This window comes from Planococcus citri, chromosome 1 (genome assembly GCF_950023065.1).
Source record: "Planococcus citri chromosome 1, ihPlaCitr1.1, whole genome shotgun sequence".
Classification (NCBI taxonomy): Eukaryota; Metazoa; Arthropoda; class Insecta; order Hemiptera; family Pseudococcidae; genus Planococcus; species Planococcus citri.
This window is the reverse complement of record NC_088677.1, coordinates 69,114,459-69,136,529: the sequence shown is the minus strand read 5'-3', so window position 1 is coordinate 69,136,529 and position 22,071 is coordinate 69,114,459. Positions and strand designations below refer to the sequence as shown.

The 22,071-nt window shown below is 34.6% G+C and overlaps 2 protein-coding genes across 4 annotated transcripts; one reads left to right on the top strand and one right to left on the bottom strand.

Moving 5' to 3' along the window:
* Positions 1-189: 189 nt before the first annotated feature.
* RhoGAP93B (MyTH4 and RhoGAP_KIAA1688 domain-containing protein RhoGAP93B) lies at positions 190-18,534 on the bottom strand. 2 transcript variants are annotated; one of them, XM_065347591.1, is made up of 23 exons: positions 18,212-18,534; positions 18,037-18,138; positions 17,816-17,954; positions 17,591-17,734; positions 17,362-17,504; positions 17,098-17,236; positions 16,783-17,020; positions 15,911-16,188; positions 15,531-15,751; positions 15,078-15,235; positions 14,758-14,985; positions 9,888-10,112; positions 9,596-9,808; positions 9,198-9,337; positions 5,164-5,253; positions 4,380-4,523; positions 4,079-4,305; positions 3,899-3,997; positions 3,661-3,823; positions 1,502-1,659; positions 1,133-1,394; positions 804-1,042; positions 190-721 (listed from the first exon to the last, which is right to left on the bottom strand). In XM_065347591.1, exons 1-22 carry the CDS (start codon positions 18,223-18,225, stop codon positions 848-850), a joined length of 3,720 nt encoding a protein of 1,239 aa, XP_065203663.1. In that variant the 5' UTR covers positions 18,226-18,534; the 3' UTR covers positions 190-721; positions 804-847. The 2 variants fall into 2 exon arrangements, with proteins under 2 accessions (XP_065203663.1, XP_065203737.1); XM_065347665.1 differs by lacking the exon at positions 5,164-5,253.
* Positions 18,535-18,706: 172 nt separating this feature from the next.
* Positions 18,707-21,550, top strand: LOC135833914 (uncharacterized). 2 transcript variants are annotated; one of them, XM_065347842.1, is made up of 4 exons: positions 18,707-18,964; positions 19,091-19,226; positions 19,318-19,735; positions 19,874-21,550. In XM_065347842.1, the coding sequence occupies exons 3-4, from the start codon at positions 19,337-19,339 to the stop codon at positions 21,323-21,325; spliced, it is 1,851 nt and encodes a 616-aa protein (XP_065203914.1). In that variant the 5' UTR covers positions 18,707-18,964; positions 19,091-19,226; positions 19,318-19,336; the 3' UTR covers positions 21,326-21,550. The 2 variants fall into 2 exon arrangements, with proteins under 2 accessions (XP_065203914.1, XP_065203849.1); XM_065347777.1 differs by having other exon boundaries at positions 19,045-19,226.
* The last annotated feature ends 521 nt before the right edge of the window (positions 21,551-22,071 follow it).

Sequence of the window (22,071 nt, the reverse complement as noted above, 5' to 3'; positions counted from 1 at the left end):
ACCGTAAATTACCAGTATTTATTTGACTTTGACCATTTTGAACTGATTGAATTTGAATTATTCTTGATCTTAAAAATGAAGATCGATTTTTGCACATCTTCGGGTGATCATCCCCTTCTTCATGGATATTGGATCATGATCGCAACTAAAATCTTGATAGTTAATTCAACTTTGTCAATAAGAACACGATTTACAAATTATCTTTTATTTCATGGTAATACAAATCCTTACTCGAAATCAGTAGTTATAGATATAGATACATAATTATTACGTATTTGAATACACATTGATGACATGACAGCGTTTGTTTCTACAGTGATAAATAAAAAAAATCAGGAAAAAAAATAAAATCAAAAAAATGCAATCGACCACAACGAAGCTAAAAAAAGAAAAACCTCTTTCTATTATAAAAAATACGTTGTAAAGCTAGTCAATAACGTACAAGTTTTAGTTTTAAAATGACATGACATACATAGTATAAAAGCTTCACTCTTGAAAAAAATCAATCAACAAATGTCTTAATAATTGGCAGAAATGGGTTATGGTAACGTAATCCTAAATTAAGTTAACTAAAAAAAAAAGAGAAAAAGGTCGTTTAAAAAAATAAAACGAAAAAAAAAGAAAAAAAAGAAGCAAAAATTAAAAACTCTACTATCCTTAAGATGTATAAATATATAAAAAAAAACTTTGGTATAGTTTTATTCAGCAGCATCTTATAAACCTGCAATCAAAACACAAGGGAAAAATTATCGTGAAAATTACTTTACGTTGGTAAACTCGAATTTTAAAAATTATATACTCACTACATAAGTATGTTTTGTTATTCGTTTATTTGTTTCTTATTAAATTAGAAAATTCCTTCGATAAATCTCGTATCCATGTGTGTAATTAGCGTCCTCATCAACGCCATTTCTTTTCTGGCGTTATCGAATATAACTCTGGGATCTTGCGAAGTACATCGCAAACAATTAGGAGCCATCACCATGGCCAGATTACTGGCGTCCATCTTCGTAACTTGTACGATATCCGGTTTGGAAAACATCTACAAACGCAATACGAAAAATATTACACCATCAGCTCGACAAAAACACCAAGCAGATCATTTCACAGTGGTATGTAGTTGGACACGTACTTGCAAAAAGTTGACTAAATACGCTAAAACTAATTTGTTGATCTCCGGTAATTGTTCGATTAAGGCTAAAATACGCTGAGGATCGTCGTGATATGTGACACATTGATCGTACATCGAGTCAGGTATCAAAGGCTCGTAAAGCTCTCTGTACCATAATTTTAGCAGAGATGCCGGAGTGTGCGCATCAGTTATGTCGTCCGGCACTTCCCACCTGTCGAGTTGATTCTTCAACGACATTACTTCGTCCATATCAGCGGGAACTCTGCATTGAAAATTGAAAACGAACGCGGGTTACTCGAATGATCATTGATCAGATCATAATGCAAGTGGTGATACACGATCTACGAGGATAGAAAAATAATAATTTACCTAAATATTCCTTCAGTCTGCGTTCCTTGTAGGCGAAGTATTTGCTCGGAAAGCGTAGTCTGCAGCCATGGAAGTCTATAATGAGGGAAGCGTTCTTTCTGCAAGTTCATTATCTCTTCCAATGTGCTGCCGAACATGCTAGGACGAAATATTTGAATCTGCAAAAAATGACGAAAATTAGAACTCTTGGATAATTTGACAAAAGACAAAAAATACAAATTTTTTCGGGAGGGGGGAGGAGGGAGATTTTTTCAGGTAAAAACAGGGCTTTTTCACATAAACAAAAACTAGGATTTCTTGTGACAGTCTGGACAGAAAATAAAACTTTTGATTGCATTTTAGAAAAAAACAGGACTTTATAAAATTTTTAGCACAAAACGAATCTTTTAAAAAATTTTGACAAACGACAAATTTGACAAAAAAAAACAGGACTTCTTACCACAATTCGGACAGAAAACAGAACTTTTTATGGAATTTTAGTCAAAAAAGCAAGACTTCATGACATTTTTGATTTTCGGCACAAAATGGAACTTTTTGAAAACTTTGGCAAAAAACCGGACTTTTTCAGAAATGTTGGCAAACTTAGGAATTTTTTGACTTTGGCAAGTAATAGAACCTTTCCGTTGACTTTGGCGAAAAACTGACAGAACTTCTTGTAACATTTTAGCCAAAAAACAAGACTGACATTTTTTGCAGAAAGTGGAACTTTTTGGCAATTCTAGCAAGAACGGGACTTTTTCAGAAAATTGAAACTTTTGACAAAATATTCAAAATGTAAAAACGGATACTTTTTTTGGCAATTTCAAGGAAAATTTTCTGGCAATTTTGGCAAAACACTCAAAATTTTTGGAAATTGAAAAAAATTGATTTCTTGCATTTTTATTAAAAAAAAAAAAGTTTATTCCGTAATTTTGGAGAAAAAAACAGCACTTTCAGACCACTAAGGCAAAAATCGATACTTTTTAAATGCTTATAAGCAAAGAAGCCGGAATTCCTTGGCAATTTTGGAAAAACAGGAGGTCTTCTTCAGCAATAAAAATCACTATCAGCATTTTTAGGATGTATTGGCAAACAAGCAGAATAAAAGCAGGGAAAACAGGATAAGTAGGAGTGTACAGAAGGATAAAATTTCCTCACTTTCCCAGGTTTTCCAGATAATGGACACACTCTGTATCTATGAAGTCTCTATCTCCAAGTTGGATAAAATTTTTAAAAAAGTAAAATAAATTGAAGTCTGTAAAATTGAAAAAAATGTCTGTTTGTCACAATTTTTTTTTAAAAAATGCTTCTCTCAAAGAACTGAGACCCTCAAACTTGAAAAAATAAAACAAAAATTCGGTAATTTTTTTTGAAAATAATTTTTTCATTTCTAGTTAAAATTGTTCAAAATGATCCTTTTTTTTTCTGAAAAAATCCCTTTCCTTCTACCCTTGTTTCTGTTTATGCCCCCGCCCCCTCCAACTTGGAAAGAAAAAAAATGAAAAAATTGAATCACAACGATTTTTTTTTTTTTGAACATTTTTCATTTCTGATCAAAACTCTTCAACTCCTCAAGCCCCCTAAAGAATGTTCACCTCATTTAAAGTTCCCAAAAAAAATAAATGATGAAAATTTTCAATTTTTGTGTCAAAAATTTCCAAATGATCTTCTTCTCGAAACCAACAGACGTAAGCAGGGAAAGTTTTCTCTAGGAAGGGGAAGGGAGGGGGTTATTTAAAAGATTTCAACCAGCAATAAAGATTTTCACAACGTTTTATTTTTTATTTCATTTTTTAAAAAAGATTTTGGGAGCTCTAAACGAGGGGTTCAGCATTGTTCGGGAGTCTGAAGACGGTTTTTTTCTGAAGAGAGGGTTACTTAAAATGAATTCTGGCATAAATGGCAAATTTTCAAAAAAAAAAATAATCGACTTTGATTCATTCCATTTTAGAAATGATTTCTCATAGCTGGAGGAGGGGCTCCACACCAGAGTATCATAATGACTTGAGGAGCCAGGAAATGTTTTTCTTTGAACACGTAGAAATGGAATGAAAAAAAAAATCACAAATTCATGAATGAGCTCGATTCTCTTAAATAATGTGCCAGAGCTTTATAAGGCTATTTCGTCACAAAACAGCTCCCACAGTAATATTGGATTCGAAAATTACTACTCAACTTACCCTGGCTTGATCGATCTCATCCAAGGTAGGCTTTTTCGGCGGCCTTTTACCATTGACTCCTCCTCTTTCGAGTCTTTTAACGGAGACGGTGGCGTAATGACTCACTTGAACGTGTATAGGCCATTTTCCAACTTCGGCAAAGTCGTAAGATGGATCTCTATGTCTGTAAAATACACCAGAAAATGAGGTAAGAAAAATTCACAACACGTCTATATTTTTTTTCACCATCATCACGTACCTGTTCATGTAGCTATCCAAATAAACCTGGAACTTGGGAGACGGTGGAAAGAAATTTAAACAGATTGCCATCAGTTCCCAACCTCGTCTTAAGCCTTCCCTGAAAATTGATAAAATCACACAATTTAATAAAATCTCCTCACTCGAGGCAAATTTTTCCCAATAAAATCATACTACTTACTTTCTCGGATTCTCGGTCGTTTGTCGACATATCTGAATATATAATTCATCCCGTATAGGCACCTTGTTATAGGCCATATTGCATATTTCCAACGCCACGTTATTCAAAGTCATACCGATCTTAGCCTTACGATCTCCCATATAGATTTGAACCAATTTGAATAAATCGCAAGCGTCTTTCTTTAACGATTTATCCGACAAGACTAGCATTGGTTTTCTAATAGGATCCTATAAAACACAAAACGTCTTATTAGCGCGATCAATTCACAACACGATTATTTCGTACTCGAATCGAAGCTCACCTTAGACCAAGAAAGCATAGCTCGAACCGACGACTTCTTCCTGAAGATTCCTTTTTTATGAATATTCAAATTATCCTGCGCGTATTTCTCGATATCGCTATCCGACGGTAGTTTTTTATCGTGATTCAACGTAGCACGTCCCATCTGTATAATTGTAATTTTCCCAAGCGAAAGGAAAAGAAAAAATCACGTTAAACAACGATACAAATTCAAAATAGGTATCAAACTACCAATTTTTTTATTACTATCTACTAAAAAAAACTGCAATTTACATGCATTAAATTCAGTTTTTAAGCATTTCACGTTACGATGAATCATAAATCGTTCTCCACACATAATTCATGCGACTAAAATGTGTAATAATTATGTCTCCAAGCTACTTAGATGTTTGAAAATTACGATTAAATACTAGTTAATGTAGGTACCATCGTGTAAAAATAAAACGTACCACTCTATACTACACGTCATATACCCAAATTATATCAACTAACATGCAGTTCTAGGGTGTCCAGTCTCTACCATATTATGAATAATGAATTGAATAATTTTTCCAATATCTTCCTGTTTTCAGACCAATTTTTAAACACCAACTACCCCCCCCCCCTTTCACACCAATTAATGTACGTACATCAACACATAACAAAAATCTCTCCACTTAGAGAGGGAGCTTTATTTACAAAATTCACTGATCTGGCAGTAAAAATTGAAACTCTTCAATTTTTTCGAATTTGCTAGAGACTGAACACCCTGTTCAAGCAAATCTACTACCTACGAAAATACTCACGTCTTCTCGATACGTAATCGCATGATCGGATCTGCGAGTAAAATCTTTTCGGTAGAAATACATATTCTGACTAGCGGTATTGACTAGACGCTAAAGCAAAGCAAATAATCAACGTATTGTATGAAAAATCCAAGCACTAAATAGTCAATACCTTACATTGTTTACTCGTAAAATAAAATAAAACACACACGGTTAGTTATTTTCATAAAAATGTCCAATCATTTGTACGATTAGTTGGGAGTATTTGTGAAAAACGTGGAAAAAAATTGTTAGTAAAATATTTCAAGATGAAACCCCCTATTTAAAAGCATGAAAATGGATCCCAAATGAAAAATGAAACTAAAACTGAAATAAAATGTACCATAAAAAAAACACAAAAAACAAATTATATCAATTTTTAAAAATTGCGTTTTATTTACATTTAAAGCATCCATCATACTTAATCATTTTCTCAAAAAAAAAAAAAATTGAATCACGAATTCATGGTTTCTATTCATTTTTTTAAATTCAAACTAAAATTAAAATAAAATGTATCATCAAAAAAAAAATAATTTTTTTAAAAATTCAATTTTGTAATTTTTTTGCCCAATTTGTCAACTTTTACTAATTTGTTATAAACTTTGCACATTTTCTGGCCAACCTTTTCTTTTGAAAAACCCCTTCTGACGACATTTTGAAAAACTTCATCAACTACCATGCAACGAGCATTCCTTCGTAACTCCTTCATGCGAGTTCAATTGTTCATTTGTACGTAAATATTGCAATATTATTATCATTACGCAAAACAACGACGACGTGAACGTAATTTATGGCAAAACTGGCAAGTACGAATTACGAAAACCCAAAGTGACCAAACAAGACGCATTCAGTTTGGAGAAAAAAAATAATCTATCTACAACAATCGTTCAACATCGTGACGAGTGATCACACAATATAAATTCGGCGCATTCAAGCATTTAAAAATCCAAAAACTGGTGACACGATATTGTTTAACTCGATTTCTTATTATTTACTTGAAATAGATTCAATATTTCGAATTTTTGATTTAAAAATTTTCAATGTTGAAAAAAAAGGCTATCTACGTACGAAAATTACTACACACATCCGCAATTCAATTCCACACAGTGTATCGATAAAAACAAATACATACATACGTAAATAAAATAAAAATAACACACAAACCTTCGATAATTATCATAACATAGTCGCTTAGGAATAGAAAAGAATAAAAACATGAGCCACGAGTTCATTATTTTTTACGTCTTTGAGTGATTAATTAAATTCCTTGGTCGAGGAGAAAAAATTTTAGGATTCATGAAAAAAATAAAAAATGAAAAAGCTTCCAAAAATACACAATCATATCAGCAAATATTTTAGAGGCTCAACATCATTTTTGAAAATATTTTCTATTTTTCGAGATGATTGATGGTGATTTTTGAGTCGTTTTTGTACCCCTGGCAGATTTTTAAATTACTATATTCTTGAAAAAAAAAAAAAAAAAAAAATACGAATGAAAAGATCCTAATGCATTTTGAGTCAATCGATTCCTCAAGTCGAAAATACGTAGAATATCAATTTTCAGACAATAATATCATGACCAGAAACTAGTCTTCCCTACAATTTAATAAAAAAGCAGGACTTTTTTAAAACAATTTTAGTGAACAAAAAAATGAAAATTTTTAGGCCAATCAAGTACGACCAGAAAAAACCAAATCGTTTTGGGATTTCGGCAAAAAAAAACTGGACTTTATTTTCAATTTTTTTTGATAAAAAAACAAGTTTGTGTGGCAATTTTTTCAAAATATGAATTTTTTGTAGTTTTTACAAAAAAAAATTAAATAAAAAATAGAATGTTTGCAATTTTGGCAAAAAACACAGATTTTTGTGAGGAAAAAAACGCAAAAATGGTTTTTACAAAAAAGTAGGATAGATTTTTGTGAGGAAAAAAACGCAAAAATGGTTTTTACAAAAAAGTAGGATGTTGCAATTTTGGCAAAAAAAGCAGATTTTTAGTGAAAAAAAATGCAAGACTATCTGGAAATTTGAACCAATAAAAAACGTTTTTTCTGCAATTTTGGCAGAAGAACAAGGCTTTTTAGCAATTTTGATAAAAAAATCAGGCTTTTCGGAAAATTTTAATTAAACAGGTATTTTTTACAATTTTTACAAAAAACTAAGATTTTTGCTGTTTTGGGGAAAAAAAGGATTTTCAAGGTTTGATAGCTAAAAAACAGATTTTTTGCGATTTCAAAGTAAAATTTTCTGAAAATTTTGACCAAAAAAAATAATTTTCCGCAATTTTGGCAAAAACAAGATTTTTCTTGACAATTTTGATAAAAAAGAACCAGTCATTTTGATAATTTCTGAACAGATTTTTCTTGGCATTTTTATTTCTCAAAAGTAAAAATTTTTCAGCAGTACCAATTGGCAAAAAAAGACGAGACAAGGGAATTTTGACCAAAAATAACAGGTGTTTTCAGCAATTTTAGCAAAAAAAACCACACACACAAAACTTGATCAAATTTTGACTACAAACAGATTTTTCTAGGCAATTTTGTTTTTTTTTGGTTGCAATTTTCGTTTGGAAAAAACAAGACTTTTAAAGAAGTTTGACCGAAAATAAACAGTTTTTTTTATTCAATTTTAACCCATATAACTGAACTTTCGATTTTTATTTTTTTTTAATGGGAAAAGGCCCAAATTAAAATTTTTAAAAAAATTCCAAGAATTAAAAACATGAAATTCAGTACTCAAAATTTTCCTAACCATAAAATGTAATTTAGAATTTTCTTTCGATCAGTGCCATCGAGAGCTGAAATAAACGTCGAGTAAAATTCAGCCCCTCCCCCCCCATTGACCAAAAAAAAAATCAGAAATTTTTTATTCGGTTGATTTTATTCCCACTTTTGAGAATTACATAATTTTGTTTTTTGACACGAAAAATTGTGCGAAAAAGCCTCCGAATTAGAATGAGAGGGCGCAGGGAAGGCATATGGAAGCAAAATTCGCTATCCTATAATTTGAAAATTACCATACTTATGGAGGAAGAATCGTGTTAATGTACTTTTTTCATCGGAAATGAAAAATATAAAAAATTGTTTCGAAAATATTTCTATTCAAATGGCAAAATCATTTCAATCACAATCATTGTTAAAATGAATGTTTCAAAAGAAACCAAAATCAAAGACAATTAATATTGAAAATCCTCTAAAATGAATGAAAATTTGTCAATAATGCTAAGACTTCTTCAATTCGTTTTTCTCTTCAAAAAATGGGAAAACATAGGTATGTACTAAAAAATAGTATCTTCTATGGTTCCGGTGAAGGTGGAAAAAATTACTTCTCGAGGTCATCAAGATATTCACACTGAGTATGCACATTTCAAATTAGAATTTTTTTAAATAATGATTTTGAATATTATTGAAAATTTTGCAACCTGAAATCGATAGAAAAGGGGTTCAAGATTAAAATGTAGATCTTAGATTCTTATAAGGTTTCTCCTAAAATGGTTCAATATTTTTATCCTTCGCGAACCTTCTCAATTTTACAAAAAAAAAAAAAAAAAAAACAGAGATCACCTCAGTTGAGATGGAAGGGTAAGGAGAGGGTAAAGGGGATAAAAAACTGAAAAAAGGAACTGAATTTCCAACATTTTCACGTCAAATGAACAAAATTTTCAAAGTCACTCAATTCTCAAGTAAAAAGCTACGTTTCAAGACAAGCATTGAGGGTCACATCGAAAATTTCCAAATGACTAAAAAGATTTACAACCCTTCAGTCCATCATGTTTATTACGAAGAGGACAGAAAAACTCTCCAAAAAGCGAGGAGTTACTTTCAAAAAAAAAAAACACAACCTATCTGAACTAGTAAGACCCATCCACCTTTAGGGAATACCCTAACGCGACCATACTACGTATTTAAAGAAGGTACGGTATCATCTATACTACTTTCGATACGATAAACATACATTAGGTTGTATTAAAGAACGGGCCAACACAAGGCACGCATCGTGCACAGAATATGATTTATTACCTCGTGTCGTTCTAGGATAGGCGAATACAACGCTGGTGTAATATTTTGCGGCGGATCTTTACGACGTTTCAGCGACGTATGTTGCGTTTCGAGCAGCAGCGGAGCTGCCGTATTCGGCGACGTACTTCGGCCGCTTTGAACTGCACCGAAAAAAAAAGCCAAAATACATAACGTAATCATCAAAGACGTAATAAATCATATACAAAAATAAGCCAACAACACTGACCATAGATAGAAAAAAAATTACTCGAACGAGTCGAGCTTTCTTATCCACTAATATACTAAATCTGTCTTAATCTATATTAAAAGCTCACGCGAACCGAAGCCATTTAAAAGGCTTCTTTCGTTGTCTGATCGACCTTCTCAGACACACACACGCACACATCGAGTTGACTTACCAGAGCAAACAGTAGAGACTAGATTATTAGGTCTGTGTATTATAGCGGAAGACTGTTGATGATTTCCTAAAGTATTCGATCCTCCACCGAGTCCGTGACGGAGACTGTCGCCGCTAGGGGTAGCGTAACAGTGACCGGATGCAGCAGCCATACGCGATTCCAATCCATCGACGACGTAATCGCAAACTCTACCGTCTACCGAGCAAATTGTATCTGCGTCACAAATTAATTATTAATTAAATATTCAGCTCAGGATCACGATCACATGCAATATTGAAACATCTTTACTCACCAGTCGTATACTTCTTCTGTCTGGAACTATTACGAAACTCGTCCGGTAAAAACGGAGGAGGATTTTCGTCATGCAGATACTCCTGCGAGCTGCTATCTTCGTCGTCTACATTCGACTCGTCGGCGAACTCGTCGCTATCGTACTCCACTCTCAGCTGCTCCTCGTCTTCCGACTGCAACGACCAATCTCCTTCTTCTGTAACGCTATCGCTGAACTTGTAACAACCTGTGTACAAATCCAACACGTCAATATCGGTGAGAAAAAGTACCAAAAGCTCGGCACACGTACTACGAGAGTTAAAACACCTCTTCACGGCGTAGCAGTCATTGGTCTAAATAAGGAGTCATTAGAATAGTTTTTTTTTCGCCATTTCATCCTCTCACCCCTCCTCTTCTACTTTCGTACATTGTTTTCTATCTATAGTGTACATGTACAAGATGATCGATGCTATTCTTTCGTAAAAAAAAAAAAAGGAGAAAAAAAAAATAATAATAAACTTTATCGATTACCGTACGACGACGCGAAATACATACGATGTGCAACAACGTATATAACTCGACTACGAGGTGGCTTTTATTTTACACTGATTTCTTCATCGTGTTTCTCATAACATCGTCATCGTCGTCATTACCATCATCGTCTTCGTAATATGAATAAAATTTTGCGATATAGCCCCCCTCCTCCCTTCCCCACGCACCATTTTCGACCTTTCCTTCCTTTTTTTCTTTCTAATAGTGCGATCATTCCCTTCGGCCCCTTGCTGCTCTCAAATACGACCGTTTCTCGAGTTTTTTATTTTTGCTTAGCGAATAAAAAATTGTACGATACCGAGAAATTGAATAGACGAGACATGAGAATGATACCTTTTGCATGGAAAACAACGTTTTGTGCAAAAATAACGAGTTTAGGAAATTAGAAAAAATTGACCAAAATGACTCATTTGTTGTTGTTGTTTTTTTTTACATAAAATTCTTGAAATCTGACTACGCCCCCCCCCCCCTTTTCATCTATTATGATTAAAGCGTAAACTTAAAGCCAATACATTGCAAATTGATATAGAAGCATCAAACCTCTATTTTTTTCCTAAAATTCAAAATGAATCAAAAATTGAAAAAAAAATACTTCAGTAACCAAAAACACGAAAAAATGGTCAAAAAGTACCAAAAAATCGTAAATATTGAACTGTGGAAAAATTGTATGTTCAACCAGTAGAGGATTGGACGATATTCCAAAGCTCCGGCTCTCACAACTTTTGAATTAAACAATACTCTTAAAATTCTGAATTAAATTTTTTATGAAAAATTCTGCCCAAACAAGATTTAATTGTGAAAATTGCTCTAAAAATCTTCAATGGCGAGGACTTATACGAAATTCGAGGTCAAAATATTTTGCTAAGGGAGAATTTCTCTGAAAAATACGTAATAAAAATCAAAAAAACTGAACGAATGTACGAAACTTGAAAGAATGAGTTCGTACTCAATTTTTTCCAAAAAAGTAACTTGAGTATTAAAAAAGTTCAAAAAAGTAACCAAAAAAGTTACAAGACGTGAGAAAAACAGTATTAAATGTACCAAGAAAAAAGTCATTAAAAAATTAATTTAAAAAAAAATGTAAAAAAAAACTTTTTGGCATTTGAAAAAAATATTTTTCAGAATTTTGTCCAAAAATTCGAAATTATTTCACAACTTTTTGATATCGCAGAAAAAAAAAAAAAAAGGCAATTTTCGGCATAGAAGTGAGAATTTTTGACAATTTCTGAAAAAAGGCAAAATTTTGACAATATCAGCAAAAGGCAGAGCTTTTTCTTAAATTTTGGCAAAAAGTGAGACTTTTTGATAATTTTTACAGGGTGTCTACCAAACTTTGATATTCAAAAATCGCGACATTTCTTTCAGTAGCCCCTCAGTTTCTAACAAAAAAAAACTGGTTCCCATGCAATAAAGTTTTTGGGGGGTGTTTTTGGCCAACTTTCAATAGTTCGCATGTGACATAAAAAAATGTATGAAATACATAATCTATACTTAAGAAATATGAAAAAAATTGAAAACCTCATTTATAATTCAATTGAAATGAATATTAAGTATTTAATACTTCAATAAAATCCTCTTTTAGTAAATTTAAGTAAAAAAAGCAATTTTTTTTTAGAAAATCGATAAACAGCGAGTGTTTTTGCCAAAAAGCAAAACTTTATAAAAACTACTGAGAGAAGTAATATTTTTTGACAACTTTTGCTGAAAAAGTGAAACTTTTTTTGCAAATTTTTGATGAAGAAGTAATTTTTTTGGAAAATGACAAAAAGCGAGACGTTTACAATTTTGATTAAAAAAACGGAGGCTTTTTGGCAATTTTTGGCAACAAAGCGAGACTTTTGAGCAATTTTTGGAAAAAGCGAGACATTTGTAAATTTTTGCAAAGAAGCAACAAATTGCAAAAATGATAAATTGATATTCGAATTCAGAGCACTCAAAAACTCAACAAACGACACTTTATTCGTCATTTTTAATTTTTTGATCTCAACTCAGACGATTTTCGAGGATAGGATGTGGGGTAGGGTTCACAAAGGCCAGGTTTAAAAAATTATCCGATTTTTAAACTATGAGCTTTTTCAAATGGTAACAATCAATGTGCTATATTGCTTTCAAACATTATTTGAATTTCCATGAAGCCTCTTAATTGTAGCCCTGAGGAATGTTGAGATTCAATTTTTAAAATTATACTTCGTTAAAAATATCTTTAAAAAGAGTATTTACCACGAGTTCACACGTCACACCACATTTCCATAATTCATCAATATTTCCAAAATTGAAGGGGGCTAAGACGGTACTGAAGAGTCATATTAATAATCGAATTTGGTATTTACGTCATTTTCAATAAATTTTTTGGCATTTTGAAAAAAGGACACGGTGGAGAAGGGAGTTGGGGAGGCTACGAAAACACAAATAAAAATTGATAATCAAATTTAGCACACGTCATTTTCGATAAATTTTTGGAATTTTGAAAAAAAGGAGACAGAGGAGAAGAGGGTCAAATTTGGAGCAATCGTATTCTCATTTAGAAAATATTTTGGTTATAAAAAGGGTGAAAATAAGTCTTCATTGTAACTTTTTCAAATATTATTTCTTGGATTCGATTCCTCAATGTCTTTCATTCTGGTCCTGTTTTTTTTCCATAGGGTTTAATCCGAAAAATGAATAGATATTCGTATTCAGCGACCGCAAATTAGTAAGAATCAACACGTCACACTAGTCACGTTGGAAATTGATTTTTCCTCTTCAAAATGATGAGGTGGCGGGGGGGGGGCACTGAGGAGGCGCACCCCGTACCTACAAAACAAGGACAAATCCGAAATCAGCGCCCTGACAAACCTCACAAACAACACGTCACACGCCATACTCAATTTTTTGTTATTTTTGAAATTTCTAAGGGCATTGAAAAAGGGAGGGTTCAGAGAGGTCACATCGATAAAATAGGGCAATATTCGAACTCAGCGCCTTCAAATTGGTAACAATCAAGGTGTCACTCTATTTTTGAATTTTTATTAAAATTGAAAGAAGAGTCTTCCCTGAAATATTTTCTATTCATTATTTTTTGAAATGCGGCCTTTAAGGAGTTCTCAGTTCTCTCACCCAAAAGAGGTAATTTTTCCTATTTTGATAATTTTTCAGGGACATTGGGAGGGAGGGAGGGAGGGAGGGAGGGAGGGGTCAGAACCATCGAATCGAAAGTAAGTGATAGCAATTCGTGTTTCTCACTTCACTTTTGAAATTTTGATTAAAATTGAGGGCTTTTATGCTCTTACGTCAGAGGTGTTGAGATCCCATTTTGAAAATTGGTTCGTTGAAAAAAAAAGAACTAAAAATAGTATTCACTGTAATTTTTCAAAATTTGAAATTCTCTTTATTCCGCTCGTTTACTTACGATGAAAATTTGAGCTTTTGCCGCTAAAGCTTGACGCAGAGCTTTTCAAATTTTAGTAAATAGAACTTTCCACAATTAAACCAGTCTCGAAATAGGTACAGATAAGCTTTCAAATTTAAAAACAAGCAAAAAAATTGAGCAAAATTGAAGGCTCGGAAATTATTTTCTGTAAGTTGATACCCCTCCCCTACTCATCCACTTCTGATCCAAATATCTCATCTCTTCTCATTTCAGAATCATATCTACAAAATGTGCGAATGATTCAGAAATAGAAAAAAATATTTGAATATGTCCTTGACCACAACATTTCAAAAACAAAGAATTATATCGGTTCTCTGAAATGGCCAATTTTTATCCCGATGTAAGTTCCAAGTAAGTATGTAAGTACAGAGAAAAAACATTCGCCGAATATCTACATACATAGCTAAATTACGAAAAACACTTTTTTGTGAACGATTGAATTCACCTACTCTCACGAATACGTACACACGATCTTCATACTTTGTTATCTCATATTTTCTTTCAGTAACACTAACAATACCTTATACCTGTGTACTAATTAACATACTCTATAATATTAATCGATTCGTAAACTACTCGTGGAACTTCGTACCGAGCAGATTAAATACAAACCTATAAAATTTCGCCTAATTAATCACAGTCCTTCATACTACGTACTTTCTCTTTCTAGAAAATATTTACATACATCGTAAATCCCACAGTAAGGGCGGGATGATTTTGAACCGACATTTGACGAACACGTGTTTCTATCGTAACCCATTTCCCCTTTATTCCCAAAACGTAGACGGCAAAAAATATGAAAAGGGAAATGCGGTTTGAATAAAAATGAGTCAATTTTAATCAAACGAACGGATGATACCCTCTCCCTCCCCCTATTTAAAGCAAAGCTAACTATCGCATCGCAGATCGCTAAACTAATGAATATAACTACCTGAGAGTTTGGCTTGTTCCAGAATATACTGATGGAGCGGTAACATCTGAGCGTTGTTTTGTAAAAATGAGTATTCGATGTTGCTGTAAAGAGGCATTTTCGTACTATCCGTATTCGGTGTTGCGGTTTTACGTTCCGGAATCGAGGATTGATTAATACTGTTATTACTACCACCGTAACGCGGATTAGATCCACCAGAATGGTTAGAAACCGAACGCGCTTTAGGTTCTGTGATACGTAAAAGAATTAGTCAACGATGTGAGAATCTATGAGTCAGAAAAGATTCGCGAAAAAAGCAACTAAAAAGAGGCTATTCTAACCATCTAGGTTATTATCCGTCGGTAAAGTTGTGGATTTGGAGTGATACAGTTTACGAGGCGGAGTAGCAGCTGTAGGAGGACTGCTGGAGGCACTGACGCTGGAACTGTTCGCGTCCTCGTCGTGGACATCTTCGCTGCTTGAGAATTTAGCTTCGGATCTGGTGAACGGAGACAGAAAACAGAACAGAATTATTTGTGATGAAATCGTGAAAATTATTTTGAGACTGGGTAGGAGAGGAAGAGGAAGGCTTCCCTCAACGAGGTCGATAAAATAATATTTGCTGAATTTCTGTTTCAAATTTTTTTGGAGGGGATTAGAAAATTAAATCATTATTTCTAGTACAAATTTGAGGAATGTTAATTTTTCTGACTTCTCTCCCCCCCCCGCTTCTGACTTTCACCCTCGTGACATTCGACCCTCTTCGATCGAACCCGAGCCGACAATAAACTCACTTGGACTTCAACAGGGGTAACTGGTGTTTCGCGAACGAAGCCAAGGTCGACGAATTAGACGACGAGGAACGAGAAGTAAGCGAGAACGCTGTCTGAGTACCCGTCGGAGGTAACGGGGGATTGACAAAGTTCACGTAATCCGGTGTACTCGCTTTGATGCTACTCGCGCTGCTGCTCACCGTAGGCGAACTAGTTTCCGAATGGTGTTTACGTCTGTTTGTCTGCAACAGCAAATATACATACTCAAGTTGTATTTTACTCTTTCACGCTTTATTAACAGGTTCGCTCGCGACCGAGTTATGCAACATACAACACGAGCAAATATTTGGATAAAATCCAAGATAACGACTAACGAGAATCGCAGCCGGTATGGTACTTACCAGAGGAGTACTTTCCATAGATTTTTTACTACCGTGAATACCGAGTATATTTGGAGAGAAGTATTTTTCGTGCATCGAGTCTTCTTCTTCGTTGTCTGTAACCGCAGACGGCGACGAGTTTATGGGCCCTGATGGAGCCGGCGAACGTTGCTGAGCGAAGCTCTGACTGCGGGTTACTTGGTTGTTAGTGGTGTTCAAGCTGCTAGACATGATTTTAGGCGTGCTTCGAGCGCAGCTACCGCGACTTTCGTAGCCCAAACTGTAACCTCCTCCTACGCCTGCGAGCATCATTGTAAAATCGATTAAAAATCGAAGAAAATAGCATTTATAGGGTTTAATCAACAGAAATTTCATGTTGGTAGGAAAAAATCCATTACACATTGAAATGGTTGGAAAATTGATTAAAAGGGATTAATTCTGTCGAAAAAGTCGACGATGAATAATATTAATCGATTTGGAATTTTCCAACACAAATTATTTAATAGATAAGTATAGAAAATTCTACGTAATTCAAGTTATTGAAACATTTTTAATGCTGATAGAAATGATTCATTCATCAATTTTAGAATTCCATACATCAATTGGAAAATCAATTCATGGAACGACGACTGATAAACATATGATTATACGATAACGATACATCGGTGACTCAAAAATGAGACTATTTTTAGAAACTGTGACAATTTTCAGCTCTTTTGATCTATTTCTCAAAATCAACGAACTATGGGGAAAATCAAATCAAAATTAAACCATTTCCATAATGACTTTTTTTCTAGAGAAAATTCTCAAAGTCGACCTTCAATTCGATTCGTAGAATCAGACAGGTGGATACGAATCAAATGAGCCCGAACAGGTGGAATTTTAATCCTTACTTATATCAACATCGAAGCTCTTCTGTTTATTAAGGTGTTGGCCAGCACTAGAAACACTCCTTTGAATCTGAGGAGGTTTAATTTGGCCGGAAGGAGGCATACTGTTGACTTCACTGAGGGGTGCCTTCTTCGCAGCGTTAGTATTTGCTAAATGCATCGATGCGTTGGCATTATCTACTGATTTAACACAACCAGATTGAAGAGATAAAGAGCTCGAATCACTCGATCGACCCGAATCCTACAAAATCAAAAATTAAAATCAAATTTCTCGCTCAGGTCTCATTAAATAGGAATTACAATTTGAAATAATCTTACCTGAGACTGAGCATTCCTATACCAAGGATTTTGATTAATTTTACGAGGGGGAGTAGTTGCCTGATTAGGTGCCGGTGGCTGCTGCTGTTGTAGCTGCTGCTGAGGAGGCGGTTGTGGTTGTTGTTGTTGTTGATTATGCCTAAAATTTATCGTTCGAATTGTTTAAATACGCGATTATTTAGATTCGGGTTATTTTAAAACAGGAAAAAAACATTAATTTCGAGTTTAAAGACGGATGTTTTAATCGTATTCAAAATTAACAACCTATGATGATGGTGGTGGTGATGATGGTGATGATGATGATGATTTTTACGCGGAGATATCGGAGAAGTTTGCGTTTCGCAATTGACTACCGCCTGACGCGGAATCGACGGTTTTATTAATATGCTCGTGTTTTCGTTACCATCCTATTAACGCAAATGACTTAATTAGTGATTCTACTCGGCACACGACGCCTGGTGCTGCCATCCGACCATAGCATTAATGACCTTACCAGCGTTCTAATCGGACGCGTCGACGTGACCACCGCTGTTTGCACACGATTGCTATTCCGTCCCGGAGTCTGAGTGGAAACCGATTCTCTACATTTTTTCTCCAACGAAGCATCGTTCACAGGTTCGGTGTTTTGTTTCAGAGTCTGAGTGAGCGGAAAAACAATAACATTAGATTACGCATACGCCCCTCCATCAACAAACCGCAACCAACATCCTGCAATTACTTGTAATTTCGCCAATGGAATGATATCAGAGTTGTGCGGCCTGTGCCAAACGGTCTTCTGAGAAGTCGCGTTGTAATAATAAAATCTACTCGTGTTCTCGTCGAATAACTCCCACCATTGATTGTTATCAGTTTTTTTACTACGAAAAAATCATTATTACATAATTACTACTCGAGTAATTCGATAAACTACGGTTATCATCCGAACGAGAGGGAACTTACACAGTGACACCGACTGGAGGATCCCAAACACATTCTCCAGTCGTCAGATTAGCGTACATATGCTCTTTAGTTTTGGGCTCGATAATTTCCACCCATTCGACTCTGTAAAAAACAAAAGCCATAAGAAGCAATTCAGGTGTAAGAAGCGAATTAACTCGTGAATCGTTCAACTTACCTTTCGTTACTCATTTTCCCGGTGTGTTATAAATACTCTTCGATTCGATGTAATACGAAACAGATACTCTGAGAGTTACATTTTTGATACGATGTTTATGGTGTTTTGTTTGAAACACTACAAGAAACAGACCTGTATCAACATCATGACAGGTAGGTAAACATACAACGAAATTTTTCAACGTCGAATGAATAAAAATTCTAACGCGAGAACGTAATTAATTACGTTAATATTTTAACAACTTCGATGTTTCGCTACGGCCATTGTAGCCTTTACTCTCTGTTGTACGAAAATTTTTTATATGCGATTTTGCTGCACCAACATCTTGACACCCACGATTTTTTCTTTTGACCAAGTCGAAGTCACAGATAAACTACAAACGGTAGCGCTACGTGGAGGGTTTTTTCTGAAGCTATGACTAAGTAGGTATGATGGAGTGAGTAGGACGGTGATTTCACCGGGTATGCTTTCGCTTTCACCCAACTGACCCAACAGCTGACGAGCTGATAATAATGATAAAAGAAAACTTTTCTAAAAAATAAAAAATCAAAAGATCCAAAAGTTTTGAAAGCTTTTCACTTTTCAGACATTGACTGTTGAGTCTTTGAAGAGTGACTCCAATAAATCAGACGGATATTTTGAACCAACTCCATTCCATCGTTCTCCTTCTCAATATCTTCATAAAATTCACATCAACATCTCCCAAATCCGGAAAATAAACTGATAAGAATAGTCAAATGAGAAAATATCGAGGTAAAATATCAATACATCATTCATCAATGAAACAAAAATATTATAATCCATAGTAATTCAATCTTCTTCACTTCTTGTAGGGCAAAATCTGTAACAGTTTTAATCGATCATGTCATTCCATAACAGATTTGTGTCGGGACCAGAGGCATAGGAGATGAAAAACCCATGAACCAATATTCATCTAACCGAATAGAACTTCATCAAGAAATACTTTCATGAAGCAGCTAATAATGCACTAAGTTTCACGACCAAATACTTCTGGGTAACAAACATCTTGACAAGCTTTACGCCGAGCTGTTCTGTAATGCAAGTTTCTAGATCTTATTCATGGTAATCTTTCACAAATTCATCAGGTATATCACAATCGTTTAAATGGCTTACATCGGAGGCACTTGTGGTGAACAAATCATCGTGGCACCGAACTACACTCCAAAATGTGGCGGTTGCAATTCGGACTACCACGGACGTGGAAACTGCTCGACTACTCCTCAGAGTCAGACCTCCTGGTACCAGAAACCTGCAGATAATCAAAATCCCTGGATATGCAACGATCAGCCATCTGCCTCAGAACCTGTCACAAAGAAGCAGGCTGTGACTGCGATGTCAGCTGATGCATTTTTTTCTCGCATTTCTCAACTGTTCGAAGCCAGTCTAGCACCAATCCGTGCTGCTCACCAGGAAATCGTTGAAGGCCAGCGTGCTTTGACTAAACAAGTAGAAACCCTCAGACGTGATATTACCGGTCTCAAGTCACGGCAGCATGAAGGTGAAGTGAGTATTTTTGATTTCAAAGTTACGAGTCCAAAATCAGAAATTATCTGCTACGCAGTATCGCTTGTTACTTCAAAAAAGAAAAAAAAAATTGTTTTTATGCACCATTTCAAACCCATTTCATTTATCTGTTTTCAGATGACGAAGGAATTACCAAAAAATTCATCCACGAAGAAAGTACTAAAAAATTCTTCATCAACTGATAGCCAACGCCGCGATGACGAAGGCCACAATTCAAGCGGTGATCAAGACGAAGATACTGCTCCCCTCGTCGATAATTTAGATTCCGATAAAGATCCATCCAGTCCGAAAAATGATTCAGAGACCGAAAAGGATCCAAATACGAAGGAATCCACGCAGACCTCGGAGCTCATCTACGGCATTAGAATAAATAAAAAAAAATCATTCAAAAAGTCATGGGATAAACAGCATTACTGCAAGTTCTGCGAAAAACCTGTGCTAAAATTACCTCGTCATCTCGAAGATCGACACGATACAGAAGCAGAGGTAATGGAATTCCTACAAATACCACCAAAAGATCCAAAAAGACGAGAAATAATCGATAAAATCAGAAACGAAGGCAATTTCATGCATAATCAAAAAGTACTCATATCAGGTACAGGCGAACTTTTCACTAAACGTCGACAAGGTTGTGATAGCCAAGACAACGCACACCTCGACAACTACATCGTCTGCAGTATTTGCCACGTTGCTGTGCGCAGCAAAAGTCTAGCGAGACATCGGCGCCTAATTCATTTGAAAAGAAAACACCAAGATCCGTCCAGTTCAGAAAATGTTAACGCGTCAGACGACGCTACTGCTACTAGAGAATATAGAAGAGAATGCGAACGTTTCCTTCCTCTAATCAACTTAGAAGGCGTTTCAACCGAATTCAAACACGCCGTACTTAATATCATGAGACCCGGTCCCATCACAACAGTAGCAAAGCAAGACGAACTCATCCTCAACTACGGCCAAAAGGTCTTCGAACACATTAATAAACACGATACAAAAATCAACCTGCGTGAAATAGATAAAAAAGGCAAAAAGACCAACGCGTATATATCTCAAAAAATGAGAGAACTGGCTCGATTACTGATCAGTTTTCGTAAATTTGTCGACGATGATAAACGTACCATGAGATCGATCTTGAAATCCGAAGAGGTACCTAACCTAATACAGACGATTAAAGTTTTGGCAGAATGTGAAACCGAGACCAAACAGCTCAAGAAACCTACTCTCGCTAGACATTGTGGCATCTCAGTCAAACACATGGCATCTTTTGCCAAAGAAGCAGCCATTGAAAATAATGATAAGGAATTCGTCGATGATCTAGATGCTTTTACAACCGCGTACGAAGCTAAGTGGAACTCCGAAGTGTCTCGATTAGCAATTAATACAATTAAAAAGAGAAGACTTGAAAAACGTCCTCCTCCTCTTTACCCTATTTCTCAAACCCAATCTCAAGTTATTCATCAACAACCTATTTACGAGTATGAGAATAATCCGCTTTTCCTTCAACCTCAACCGTTTCAGGAACAGTATATTTCCATTACTCAGGATATTCATCAATATATTCAAATTAATTGAGACGATAATTTGCAGGAGTTGATTCTGTTTGCGAAAAAAGACCGTATAAGACTGATTTATATTTACGAGTATTATTTTGTTTGATTGCCAAAGTATCGATGTTGAGTATTAAAATTGCTCAGAAACAATGAGCTAGAAGTGATTTTTTTTTAATTTTGTAGATTTTATAAAATGATAGTCATTATTATTATAATTTTTTTCTAAATAAAAATGATTTTGTGTCAAGTGTGAGAATTATTAATTTCCTAGATTTTTCTTAAATTTTTGGCTGTTAATGATGTGGTATAATATTCACTTTCGTTTCGTTTTTAATTCTTTACGAAGTTGGAAAAAATGATGCCGTTAATTTTCAACGTCTCAGTGTGATCAATATTTTTTTTTTTTCAAGAAAATATAAAGCTAATATTCGGAGAAATTGAATTTTTGAAAAAGAACCTCATCTACGAGACTAAACAAAATTTCTTTTTAGTAACTTCAGTGACTAGTTGTTTGAAAAGTGATCAAATCAAGCACGAGCCCTAAAATGTTCATCGTGAAATTCATCTACAGATTTTCTTCGAATAGAACAATACCTACTCGTATCAAGAGTATTTAGCACAGAAGACAAATACATTTCTAAGACGAACGGTAAACATCGTAATATTCATAAGCCAGTTAAAAACCACTTAAAACAATTCCGATGAGTCATATCTTGAGTACATTATCCGTATTTTTAACAATACACAACAAACACGATCTTCTATGAC

What these genes read in the sequence shown, in the direction of transcription:
- RhoGAP93B (XM_065347591.1), bottom strand. An exon ending in GAGCTTCGATGTTGATATAA is followed by an intron (nt 16,189 to 16,782) that starts GTAAGGATTAAA and finishes TGATGCTCGCAG; the next exon opens with GCGTAGGAGGAGGTTACAGT. An exon ending in ATGAGATCGATCAAGCCAGG is followed by an intron (nt 1,660 to 3,660) that starts GTAAGTTGAGTA and finishes CATTTTTTGCAG; the next exon opens with ATTCAAATATTTCGTCCTAG.
- LOC135833914 (XM_065347842.1), top strand. Translation starts at nt 19,337, where the DNA reads ATGGCTTACATCGGAGGCACTTGTGGTGAACAAATCATCGTGGCACCG. An exon ending in CACGGCAGCATGAAGGTGAA is followed by an intron (nt 19,736 to 19,873) that starts GTGAGTATTTTT and finishes ATCTGTTTTCAG; the next exon opens with ATGACGAAGGAATTACCAAA.